Source organism: Jaculus jaculus, chromosome 1 (assembly GCF_020740685.1).
Source record: "Jaculus jaculus isolate mJacJac1 chromosome 1, mJacJac1.mat.Y.cur, whole genome shotgun sequence".
Classification (NCBI taxonomy): domain Eukaryota; kingdom Metazoa; phylum Chordata; class Mammalia; order Rodentia; family Dipodidae; genus Jaculus; species Jaculus jaculus.
The window spans coordinates 214963245-214977055 of NC_059102.1; the positions used below are offsets into that span (position 1 = coordinate 214963245).

Sequence of the window (13811 nt, forward strand, 5' to 3'; positions counted from 1 at the left end):
CACTAGACCCTTACAGGAAACACCTGAACCACAAGACACTGGAGAGGGTAGGTTCAAGACTAACCTAAATCTTCTACATCTTCCCTCCCTCCCTCTCCCCCTCTTCCCTCTATCTCTCTGCTCTCTAACTCTTGTATATTAGTTATGTTTTTCCTCAATTTCTTAGTGGACACTGACCTGTAACCCCCACTTCCAGCTTGGGGCTACCATCCACAATGAGCTTTTGATCAGAGAAACCTATAAGGTTTCCTAAAACAATGACAGACTTCTGTCAGAGTACTTGATAACCCACCAAAGGCCAGTGGTAAGACCCTATTGCTGAAGACTCCATACGCAGCTGACACGTAAAATGGAATGACATGGCTGGAAGCCAGGAGAGAGTCAGTCCCCAGATAGTCAGCGTGTCTAGTGCCAGAAGGTGCTACATGGGAGACTGGGGGAAATGACCAATGTCTGTCCAAGCAACTCATTGTCTAACCTAATTAGCAACAAATAACCTGATGTGATGCCCACACAAGTGCAATAGTGGCACACAGCCATGGTGAGGAACCAACTGCTCTTGATTTGGCTAACTGATCCCCTCAGTGGTACTAGACCCATAGCTGGAGCTGGGAAACAAGTCACAACCATACCCAAACAGAAGCCCACTCTACAATATCAAGCTACCATCAATCATGGGGTACAAGAGGGCCTACACCTATCAAACTGTCTATCAAAAAAGTGTTATCTCAGTTTTCCAGGTGCTAGCTTACTCTTCGTTGGAGAATCTCCTTCTCTTTTTCAGATAGATGCAGATCCTAAGGAGAGAGCTGCCCCAACATACCTCAAAAGGGGCCCGACTGAAACTAAGGACAATTGGCGAAACAAGCAAGGGTGATGTTTTCCTGTGAACAGGATACCAGCACAAAGGAGAAGGAGACCAACACAGAGAAAAATCAACTCCTATCAAATCAATGAGCCAGAGCCTCAGAGGCCCCCAGCACCTCAGCACTGAAGCAGACCAAAAATGAACCCAACATGGCTCAGGGAAATTTTGCAGAAGAGGGGGTGGAAAGAATGTCAGAGTCACATGTTGGGTCATGATTTGTAGAGACATTTATCATAGCAATAACTGGGGGCTAACTCCACAATGCACGACCCATTTACATCAATAAGGAGGGTCCAGTGGGAGGGGGTAGATCATAGATGAGCCTAAACAATGGTACCAAACTGCCTGTATTTGCTGAAAAGAAAACTAATAAATTAAATTAAAAACAAAATGAGAGCTGAGTAGATGGCTCAGTGGGTTAAGGGCTTGATACATTAGTGTGATTGATGTGAGTTTGAATCCACAGAACCCACCTAAAAGATAGATGTTGTAATACTAGCGTGTCTGTAGCAAGAAGATACATTTAGGGGCTGGGAGAAAGGCAAGGCAATGAAAGGTGCTTGCAAGTCTGCTTGCCCAGGTCCAAGGTATTCAAGTAAGCTGAACAGAGAAAGTGGCATAAGCTTCTGGTTTTCATTTGTGTTGGCAAAGAAGCCCTGGTGCAAGTGTGTGCACACACACATGCAAGTGAATTAACTAATTACTTTAAAATTCAAAATAGAACAGAGGCTGAGACAAGAGAATTACTGGAAGGTTGCAAGCAAAATAACCTGAGAAACACAGGAGTGAAGGAGAGACTGTACCTTAAATGAGAAGACCATTGAAAGATGTTTTCCTGCACTGTGACACACACATCTATACTGACACCCATAAACATGCATACACACCTGCACTTACACCCATAAACATGAGCATACACTTGCACCTACACACACCTACACTTATACCCATAAACATGCACACAAACACATGTATGTACACCCATAAACATGAATGTGCACCTGAACTTACACTCACAAACATACACACGCAACTGCAATTACACACATAAATGTACATACACACTTGCACTTACACCCAAACACGATGAAAAGACAAGAACTCAGATTTTTCTGTAAACTTGTTATTGAATTCAGTCAAATTTTTCCTTGACACAAGAAGCAAAGCATGGTCAGAGAAAAAAAAGATTCTTGCAAATTGATGACAACACTCCTTAATTTGATTTCCTCAGGTTTCCAGTCCTTATTTAACACATGATTATATGGTGGTTTCCTTAGCAGTCTTACTTGATCCTGTGGTTTGAACATGATATGTCCCCAAAAGGCTAATGTGTGAAGGTTTGATCCCCAGCTATTGAGGCTATTTTGAGAAGAGGGAGACTCAGCAGAAAGGAGTCAGTCACTAACAGCACACCCATAAAGGGAGAGTCTTGCCCCTTGACCTCCTCTCCTCTATCTCTCTCTTCTTGCTGACCACCATAGGAGAGCAGTGTCCTCCACCAGATACCAGCTACCAGGATGCTCTGCTTCACCTCAGCCTAATACAATGAAGTCAGGTGACCAGATCATAGGCGACATCTGACAATGCAAGGTGAAATAAATCTTTTGTCCTTCAAACTATTTCAGGTGGTTTTCACAGAGACTATCAAGGCTAATACATGCTATAACTTGATACTTTTCTGGAATATCTGTCATATTTGAATCTTCAGAAATATCCCCTTACATCATTTGTTTGGCTAAGAAAAATCATGATCAAAGGCAAGAAGCTGGATGCAAGAAAACAAGCTATAGCTACAGAATAGGAATTTTGAAAATGACAGTTTATTTTCTTTTAATATTTCCTTACAAACATAAAACTTGTTATATTTGTTACTGTAGAGAAAACAGGATGGCTTTCCAATGACAGTAAGCCCTCTTCCAGTGAGTAAACTAGTTTGTCCTTCAGGATACTAAAACTGCAACAGTCAACTCTTCTACACTGCTTGAGTTTTCTCCAAAATCCAGTCCACATACTTGTCCACATTGGTGTAAATGCCTGGCCGCTCCCTTTGACCACAGCCTTCACCCCAGCTTGTGATGCCCACCAAGTGCCAGACTTCATTGTATTTACAGGACAAGGGACCCCCTGAATCTCCCTATTAATGGGGGAGAAAAGAAAATGTACACAGATTGCTTCAGACAGTTCCCATATAAATACATTTTATTTCCAGTGACTAAAATTCTGTCTGGCCCACCCACAATCTTTAAAGAATCTGATTGTAGGTCCAGTCTGTGCATTTTGACTTTCTTTTTCTGAATATAAAGGCCTATGCTATTAAAGAATACATTAATATCCCATTTTAATCACATTTCAGTGATTGAGAAAAGTGTATTACCTTACACGCATCCTTCCCTCCTTCTTTATATCCTGCACAGATCATCTTATTTGTTATTTTATGCCCTCTGTACCTTGTCTGGCATTCTTCATTTGATACCAAAGGAATCTTGGCTTTCTGGAGAGTATTTTGTATTTTGTCTGGAAAAGATTTGTTTTTAGTGTAATAATCATATGTGTGTGCGTGTATGCAAATAAATCTATTTAAAATCAAAATTTTACTTATAAATTTTTGAAATATAAGCATATTAGGCTTGTCTCATAGAATTTTGTATAAGGTCCGAATGTAAAGAAGACATTATTCCTAATGGTGTGTGTATTAGTTTAGTAATATAAATTAAATTTAGAATTAATTATACACTGCAGAATTACTTCCCAGATGAAACAATTGGGCAACAAGCTGCGACTTTCATTAGCAAGTGCTATGTCTCATGTTAAACTTCAATAAAAACAGTTTATTGAGAGGCTTAATGATATTTAAAATTTCCAATCAAACTATATGGTATCAGCCTCCCTTAGATGATGTTTTTCTCTTTCCTTCTTTGTTTTTAAAATTTTTTATTTATTCATTTGAGAGCTACAGACACAGAGAGAAAGACAGATAGAGGGAGAGAGAGAGAATGGGCGTGCCAGGGCTTCCAGCCTCTGCAAACGAACTCCAGACGCGTGCACCCCCTTGTGCATCTGGCTAACGTGGGACCTGGGGAACTGAGCCTGGAACCGGGGTCCTTAGGCTTCACAGGCAAGCGCTTAACCGCTAAGCCATCTCTCCAGCCCTCTTTCCTTCTTTATTACATGTTTTCCTTCAAGTGAGCAGTGCTGCTTTTACTAGCCTTGTGTTGTGTGTGACTGCACAGAGAAGCAAAGATCATGTTCAAACTATGGCCCTTGATTTCAGGATGCAGCATTGGGAGACAGCCGTTATTTACCTTGTAATTCTCTGTATCCCCAGCCAGTTACCCAACATTCAGTATGCATCACATTTCTGTCTCCTTTGGAAGGTAAGCATATAGGCCGTTGAGAATCTAAATGTTAAGAACCAGAGTTAGTTTTCTGCCACTATGCATAAATGTCCTCCAGAAGACTGGGTGGTGAAGGCATGGCCTCCAATCAGTGGTGGAACCTTCAGGAGTTGGGGCTGACAGGAGGAGGTTAGGTCATTGAGAGTGTACCTTTGAAGGTCTTGGGACCTCTCTCTCTCTCTCTTTCCCTCCCTCCCTCTCTCCTTCCCAAGGTATGAGGTGAGCACTTTGTCTCCCCACCCTTCACCACAGGCCCAGAAACAATGGAGCCCACCAACCTTCAACTGAACCTTCTGAAACCATGAGACAAAATTTACTTTTCTCCTCCCAAGGTGATTAAGTCAGATACTGTGTGAAGAAAGTCTGACACAGAAACAAAATACATTCCCTTTCCCAGAGGACTTTCATTTCACATGTCATTATTTGTGTTATCTAAGTTTGTTATATTTATTTTGCTAATTCTCATATTTTTCACCTTTCATGTTCAGCATTCTACATTATACACTGTAAGTTGAAGAGAAAAGCTATTTCTCATACCATTAGCTTTTATTCTACTTAGGATTATTATCCTGTAAGATTTGCTTAATCATTTCACAGTCTTCAATTCTTTTGTCAGTAAAAGGAAATATTAACCTAAATTATCTTTAATATTGTAGTATACTATAAAATCCCATCATTCTGTGTACCTGAAGAAGCCTATGTGACCCAGCTGTCAGGCAAGAGTATCAACTTTAACAGAGTGAAAGACCAGCTTCCCAGACCCTTACTGTCTTGCTAAAACAAACCAAATAAAATAAAATAAAATTAAATTAAATAAAATAAAATAAAATAAAATTAAATTAAATTAAAAAAAAGATTGACAGTCAGGCCATGGATTTTTCAGTGTGTAGCATTTTATCTAGGACATCATAAAAGATAATTTTCCACTTAAAATTCTACATACCTGTGTAATTAATAGTAGATTCCAGTCTCAACAAGGCAATATCATACCCACTTTCTGCCATTTTATATTGATCATGAACTATTATTTTTTGAACTCCAAAGAAAGCAGTAGTTTCATTAATTTCTGATTGATTTATAATGCCACTATAGACACGTAGAATTTTAGGTGTTTCTACCCTAAGGAGCATATAATAGATGGGGAAAGATAAGTTGTTACTAAGTAATTCCCAAACATTTTGAGTTTCATAACTATTTATCTGAGTAGTATAACTATTTATATTTTTCTGCCAAAGTTATGCCTTTACATGGAATGAAGTAAATTTTGTCCTAAAAAATTTAAGTCACATATTCTTTCCACAAGGAAAGTAATAGATTAACATTGGCTTTATATTAATTACATTAAATGAATGGTCTGTCCATTACTTGCACACACAAACTCATGAAGTGAATTGGGATTTAGTCTCAACCATGACATTGACTAACTGTGACCCTGAGAAATTTATGTGGACTTTCTGACTTTGCCATATATGAAAGTTCACTGGGGCTATTGATCTCAAATGTAGCCATTGAGTTATGTGAGTAATCAACATGCTTACAAAAACTACAACCTACAAAACACACACATCCACACACACACATCTGCATGTCTGGAGATAACTCAGGAGACACTAACAGTAATGAAGGGGAATAAGTTCAGCTAAAATTTCCTGCAATACACAAAAGCCCCAGCTGGGATGTTTGTGTCTGGCCACTATTGAAAGTGACTTAACTAAAGAATCTCATTTGATCATCTATAATGAAATATTTCTCTATTTTGAGGCAGAGGAAGAGGGAACTTTATGAATTTAGTTTTGGGTTCAAGACATCGAAGTACTCATAGTGAGCAACAGAAAGCCTTGAGGATGTCTTAGCTTCTAAATAGGAAAGTCGAGGGCTGGGAAGATGGCTCAGTGGATAAAGTGCTCATTACTACTAAGCCTGGAGGACCCTAGCTGCATCCTTAGGCCCCAAGTCAAAAGCTGTCCCTGAGGGCCTTCTGCCATCCCAGCACTCTGATAGTTGTAATTTCAGCACTCCAAAAATTAGATGAAGGCTAAAGACAGGGTAATTTCTTGGAAGCTCATGGCCAGTGCAGCAAAGCACTACAACAGCAGAGTGAGAATCCAGAGAGGAAAATGCTGCCTCAAATGAGGTAGAAGGTGAGGACCAACCTTGAAGTTGTCCTCTGATCTCCATGCTTGCACATAAGTGGCAAGCACTCTCATAACATACAAACATGCATGCACATGTGCATACCTGTATGCACATGTGTGTGCATGCACATGCACACACACACACACAATAAATGTGTAAGTAATTGAGTAAATAAATAATGAAAAGATGGAAAGTGAAATAGTGTCCAAATAGCCACCTTCTTGCACATTTTTTGTTGCCTCTCTCCCCAGAGGAAAAAAAAATAATAATTTAACCAACAGAATAATTCACAGGTAGAAAGTTATAAAAATTAACTAATATGGTAGTAACAGACTTCATCCATGAGTGAGATGGTGAGCTACTAACAAGAGTAGGCATACTAACTCATCAAAACAGTGAGCGGCTGTCAGGATCCACTGGTTCCCGATGATGGAGCCCCCGCACAGGTGTCTCTGAGTGGGCGAGGTGATGTGCAGAGTTACCTGCCATGGCCACTCACCACGAACAGATGCAGTCCCTCCAACAATTCTGGGCTTTATTCTAGTTGTACACTCTACAACAGAAGAACGAGAGGAGCACTCACTGGAGAATTTCTGGAAACCCCTCAGTCTACAAGTAGAGAAGTGGCGGGAAAGCAGAGCTTTGGTAACATAAGTAGCAGCAAAGAACAATAAAGACCTAGTTAGATAACAATTACACACATGTCTTAATGTTCACTGTATTTTGTTTCTCAGTTTAAATGAAAGGCTGACAACACACCCCTCAATGTTGCATTTGGTGTTAGGAAATGCCTCTTTTAGTAGCACTGCTAGGTATCTTCAAAGTTACATGTTATTAGGAACAACAACAGTATTGAGCATGACAAGCACCTCGGTATCCACTCCCTGTCATATCAGAATGTCATTTCATCTAAAACAGTGCAGGAAAACCTAGCTGTCTCAGTGAACTCAGAAGGTAAACTTGTACTGGCTAAAATAGCTGAATGGGGTGAGAGCTACACCAAAGAAGGTGTGCTACAAACAAATGCAGTTTCCTTTTCTTTCTCACTTTCTCCTGAAGCTATCAATCTACAGCTGATATGTTCTCTAACCTTGACAGGCCACAGAATGTTATGCAGAGGAAGGACTGGGAAATGAGATTTAATTTTATCAAGGTGTCAATTCTAGTTCCCAGTTTTTAAATCCTGTCTACTTTGCCATAAAAAATTTTGCTAAGTGTCTCTTCTATTCCCCAGAATGCTCCTTGTTTTCAGTAAATGCATCATAAGAAACATGGAGAGCATATGAAATATAACTTAGCTGAGTAAACTTTCTGAAGAGGCTTCAGTCATCCAAAGATTCCCATTGAGCCCCTCTAAACTCTAAGAAGGCATCATTTTCTGGTTAAGACAGTTTTGGCAAAATATAGCATTCAAAGGTCCTATGAAACAATACAGCACTCATAGTTCTATGAAATGTGCTCTCAGAGGTTATGGATCCATTTACCTTCTTGGTACGGTAAATAGAGTGTATATTTATAGAGCTATCAGGAAATTTCAGGTGCACCATATTTTGTAAACCATAATAAAATTAGGTGTTAAGCAAAAGTAGTCTAAAATATGTATCAATGTAAATAAATAGTTTTTATGGTAACTTAGAAGTATTTGTTCCATGTCCTTTGCTGTTTGGATTCTGTCCCAGAGAACTATTCCTTTGCCCATAAACTGTTATTTCTGTACTGGGAAATTAGCCACTGGGATGGAAATAGTGCTGAGCTGATTTCACTATAAATTTAGGTATTATAGGCTTCATATACTCTAGAAAATTTTTTATTTCCAGACTCATTCTTATAAATTAATGAGGTTTTTCTGTAACTTTCCCCAATATTCATTAAGTCTGCAGAGTATTTTCAGGGAATCCAAATGAATGGCAGGCCCTGAAAACAGAGCCAGGCCAGAATACTTGAATAAATACATAACTTTTTGAACATATGATGATAATTTAGGTTCCATTGAAAGACAACATGAGAATAAAATGAATAATTTGATTAACTATGACCCTTGTTGACATTTCAATCATAGAGGATAACAAGAAAAAATTTTGGCCTTGACAAAAAGAATCTGGCCTGGGCTGGAGGGATGGCTTAGCAGTTAAGGCATTTGTCTGAAAAGCCAAAGGACCCAGGTTCTATTCCCCAGGACCCATGTTAGCTAGATGCACAAGGGGGCACACACTTCTGGAGTCCTATTGCAGTGCTGGAAGCTCTGTTGCACCCATTCTCTCTCTCTCTCCCCCCCTTCTTTCTCTGTCAAATAAATAAATAAAAATAAAATATTAAAAGACGAATCTGGCCTGTGAGTACTGCCTGAATCTGAGCCACCATGAGTTGTCTTTTGTATAAATGACTTAAATTAAAGTATATATTTAATTCTTCAAGGCAATATATAATCTCATCAAGAATCAATGTATGTGTTTAAAGCATGGTTAGCTTGGATGAAAGAAATAAAAACAATAGAAAATTGCTACATTAAAAAAAACTTTTGCTCATTTTTATTGAATTTTTGATTGCTTTATTGAAAACTTCAATAAAAAATGCGAAGTTTTATTTATACTTTTTCTCTCTTCTATGTCTATTGTTGTTCTTGTTTTTGAGATGATTTTGCTATGAAGTTCAGCTTGGCCTTGAACTCATGATTCTTCTGCCTGAGCCTCCCAAGTCCCTGAATACCAGGCTTATACCATCCTTCCCAACCCCCTCTATGGCTATCATTCATTATCTTGGTCCTGACACACTCACTTCAGAATAACTCCTTCAACAGTGTTTTCTCAAGTACTCACCATTCTCCATTTTGCATAACCTTAATGTGTATCCAGAGATGCCTCCTCTTCCATGAAGTATTTTAGTTGGAGATCCATTTGAAGAAAGTTTTAAGTAACATTTGCCTCTACAGTTGAAAACAAGATTGTATAAGAATAACGCATTTTTGCAGGGCCAGAACAGACACATCTACTGAACCTTTAATTTGTCCTACTTTCTTTCACTGCAAGATTCTTGAGGTGGGGAATAGGTAAAGAACTGACAGCGAATGGCATTGGTGCACATTTTCTGGCAGGCTTCATGACCTTTCACATCAATAATGTCCAATTCTTCTCCCAAGAAGTCAGTGTCACGGTAAAAGGAAGAATGGCAGAATACTAGGCAACAAATGACATGTCAGATATGAAACATAACCTGGGTATTCATCAATGTCTCCAGAATTTCTAATATCAAGGAGAGGAAAGAATGTTCTTTGTTTACCTGGGACACTGTGCCTGCAGGTTTGGAGACTAAAACCAGAAAGGGTGTGGTTCTTTTTAATGCGTGTACTTGGTAATCCACTTTGAGATGTTTTAAGAAGACACAGATGTCTAACAAAAAAAAAAAAAAGAGGATGTACAAATCAAGCAGGTACAATGTAGTTACCAGCTATTTGCTAGAGACACTAGAGGGTAAGACTTCTTTCCACTGCCAGTTGAAAATTCTCCTGGTGATGTCTAGCATGCACCTCTTCCCCTTATGTCTTCTCTTCATGAACTCTTTTGGTCTTCTCCATCTTTTCTTATACTAACTATCTCAAGATATCACCAGTTCTTCCCTTCACAGCCCACATTATACTGTATACTGTATACATCATTGCTTGTCTGTGATGGTATATCTCAATCTGAACACTTCTCCATCACCCCAACTCTGGTCCAAGGAGACTAGGTGTCTTCTAATATATAATAGATGGTAGCCACCAAGTAAAGTGTGTAAATTTTACTGAGTTAACGAGAAGAACAGCTCTGTTTATCATGGGGCTGATCTGGTGCTTCTGAAAGTATGGCCTTACTACATGGAAAATATGGTTCTGTGATGGGCAAGGAATAAAAGAACTGACTTGCTGAACTGTTCTGGAGACAAGTCCATTAAGACAAGCAAAGGATCTGGCAGTTCTACTTCAGTTGAGATACAGAATCTAGGTTTGAATCAGGTTTAAAAATATTCTTTTTTCCTTAGTGAATCTTTTTTTAAAATATATTTTTATTTATTCATTTGCAAGCACAGAGAGAGATAGCAAGGAGACTTTCAGAGAGATTGGGCAGACCAGGGCCTCCAGCCACTTCAAATAAACTTCAGATGCATGTGCCACTTTGTGAATCTGGCTCTGTGGGTACTGGGGAATCAAACCTGGGTTGTTAGCTTTGCAGGCCATCACCTTACCCATTCTTCTTAAAGAATCTTATTTTTATTCATTTTTTTTGTTTATTTATTTATTTGACAGTGACAGACACCGAGAGAAAGGCAGATACATAGAGAGAGAATGGGCGTTCCAGGGCCTCGAGCCACTGCAAATGAATTCCAGATGTGTGCGCCCCCTTGTGCATCTGGCTAGTGTGGGTCCTGGGGAATCGAGCCTTGAACTGGGGTCCTTAGGCTTCACAGGCAAGCGCTTAACAGCTAAGCCATCTCTCCAGCCCTTCTTAGAGAAACTTAATGAAGGGCAACAATCTAACCTTTGATAAACAAAGTAATTCCCCCTACTTCCTTGCTGCTCTCTCTCTTGCTCTCTCTCTCTCTCTCTCTCTCTCTCTCTCTCTCTCTCTCTCTCTCTCTGTGTGTGTGTGTGTTTATGATCATGCATATGTGGAAGTCTGAAGACACTTTGAGCATTTGTCCTCTCCTTCAACTTTATGTGGGATAGGGCCTTGTTTTCTTTTGTTTTTGCTGCTTCATGTCTGCCACTCTACCTGGTCAGGATTCTCTTGGGTTTGCCTCCTACTGCAGTAGGCACATTGGGATTATAGATGTATAGATGTATATGCCACTTTGTATCCAGCTTTACAAGGAAATTGAACTTGGGTTGGAAGGTTTACATACAAACACCTGTAACCGCTGACCCATTTCCTCAATCTCCCAGCCCTGGTGTTGCTCCTTTGTAATTCCTATCAGTAGAGAAATGGGGCTTCAGTTCCAGAATACTCCCCACCCAACACACACACCACAGCACAACCCTCTTGATGTACACTTTCATTTCTACCCCTCTTGGCTTACTTTGGCTGTCATATTTCACTGATATTTATGATTCTTTCTACTGTGGGTTCAATGATCTTAAACAAGACACTGAACTGGATTTCCTCCTAGTGACACTAGCAACTAGACAAGTCTCCTTTTCCAAAGATGCAGTCCTCCCAGTGGGCTTGTGGGCCATAGAGAGCAAATAGAAAGGGAAGGAGCTAAGAATTTTCCTTTGCAATTTTTGGACTGCCCAAATGTGTACACTACAATTTTAGTTGATCAGACTGTTTAATAATGGATTTTGATCAGCTGATTTTAAAAGATAACAAATCACCCTTAATTTTAACTTACCTTTGAGATTCTTTTGGCCAATGTTGTGAAAAGAAAGTAAAAAATAAACAATTAGGATGATGAGTACAAATGCGGCGACAGACAAAAGCATCTGGTGTCAAAACACTGTCAATGTTATTGTCTGCAAATGCTGTGTCAGGGAAGATGTCCCTAATGCAAGCTGCATAAGAAGAAAATTATGTTAGGAAACCATTGCTCCAACAGTGTCGGCAAATTTTATATTAGATGTTTAAAGCCCATCCCAAAATCTTTGATATTTTTAAATTTAGAAGCAACAAAAATAATTACTTAAACTCAAAATTAAAAAGGAAACTCTAGGACATAATGAACTATATATCATACAAAGAAAGTTAATGAATTTATTACATCAGACAGTATAAGCTGGTAATCTAAAGTTAGACCCATTAGTGTTAAAATAAAATATCACCAGATTCATACATGTTTAAAGGGATAAGTAACACATTGAGAAACAAAAGTTACCCAGGTTAGACAATGCACAGGATTTCAAGGAAAATCCAGATACCACATTATTGAGCTTTGTTATTCTGCTTGGTATCCCAGTTTGGGAATTCTTCAACAGACAAATTTTACTGAATAAAGACAAAATGGAAAATGGGTAAAATCATGAGATGATAAGCAAGTGCTATTTTTAGAGAGAACTTGGACACAATAGTAAAGGTACTACCTGAAAAGCATTCATCGGAGAAGGTGGGCAGCTGCTTGAGTCCCAGCATCTCCTCTAAGTACATGGTGGCCCCTGGGCTCTTATGAACTTTACTGCATTAGCTAAATGACAGCACAAGAAACATGATGGTATCTACAGTGGGCTTGTATGGATGGGTGACTTCTCTAGCCTTTTTCAACTTTATGTGTATGTTAATCCCAAGGAACTTTGTTCTGGCTTGTAGTTCATATTGTCCTGAGACATAACACATGTTCTCTGAGGTCAGAGAAAGACCAGATATAGAAGGCTACTTTCCAATATTTTAATTATTGGTTTAAAATATTTTTATATTTTCTCTTTATCTCTTTTATAAATATAGAAATGGAATATTAAAATCCAGTGATATAATAAAATATTTATAATTTAAAATTATTGCTCCTTTCTGTTGGATTCCAGATAAATATAGTTTTCTTTGCAGATTTAGATCATTTTAAGTATTGCTAAATATAAAAAGTAGTAATACATTTTTCTAATAACACTAATGTTGAAGATACAGACCAAAGATTGTTAGTGAGCAGACATTTTCATATTCTCTATCTCTCTTTTTTTGGTTTTCAAGGTATGGTTTCACTCTAGCTCAGGCTGAGCTGGAATTCATGATGTATTCCCAAGGTGGCTTTGAACTCATGGTGATGCTCCTACCTTTGCCTCTCAAGTGCTGTGATTAAAAGCATGCACGACCACTCCTAGCTCATTTTCATATGACTATCCAGTATATTTATTCCTAAAATATTTCACTTTGTGTACATGGCTTTACCTCAATACTGGGGAATTCAACCTGGGCCATCAGGCTTTGCAAACAAGTACCTTTAATCAATGAGACATCTTTCCAGCCCCATTATTCCTAGAACATTTCAAAATCCAATACCAAACATGACAAAACTGTGCTCTTGGTTTTAGCTCCTTTGCCTTTGATAAGCAACTGTTATTTCAAGAGCTTGATTAAACTTTAGTTTTAACTGTGTTTTGCTGGAGTATATCATATTTTAGAATGGAAAGAACACTGCCAATCATACAGATTGCTGCTATTTCAAAACTGCTGACTTAAAAATATAGCACTGGATGTAGCATTGGATGTAGGCTAAGCATGTGTATATTTTATAGAACTATCATTGAGACAGATTTTTATTTTTGAGGTAGGGTCTCATTCTAGCCCAGGCTGACCTGGAATTCACTATTTAATCTCAGGGTGGCCTTGAACTCAAGGTGGTCCACCTACCTCTGCCTCCCAAGTGCTGGGAGTAAAGGCATGTGCCACCACGCCTGATGAGACAGAATATTTTATGAATATGTACTAGTTAGGCTTTCAATTAACTTTTCATGA

The 13811-nt window shown here is 38.8% G+C and overlaps 1 protein-coding gene across 1 annotated transcript in view; it reads right to left on the reverse strand.

The window, feature by feature from the left end:
* Positions 1–2840: 2840 nt before the first annotated feature.
* Positions 2841–13811, reverse strand: part of F11 (coagulation factor XI) — a 34716-nt gene continuing 23745 nt past the window's right edge. Inside the window, exons 5-14 of the mRNA XM_004666371.1 lie at positions 12244–12353; positions 11764–11923; positions 9676–9785; positions 9410–9572; positions 9216–9322; positions 6784–6952; positions 5207–5382; positions 4171–4266; positions 3243–3382; positions 2841–3002 (exon numbers count right to left, since the gene is read on the reverse strand). Coding sequence (XP_004666428.1) covers positions 2841–3002; positions 3243–3382; positions 4171–4266; positions 5207–5382; positions 6784–6952; positions 9216–9322; positions 9410–9572; positions 9676–9785; positions 11764–11923; positions 12244–12353 — 1393 coding nt within the window. The remainder of the gene's footprint in view (positions 3003–3242; positions 3383–4170; positions 4267–5206; positions 5383–6783; positions 6953–9215; positions 9323–9409; positions 9573–9675; positions 9786–11763; positions 11924–12243; positions 12354–13811) is intronic.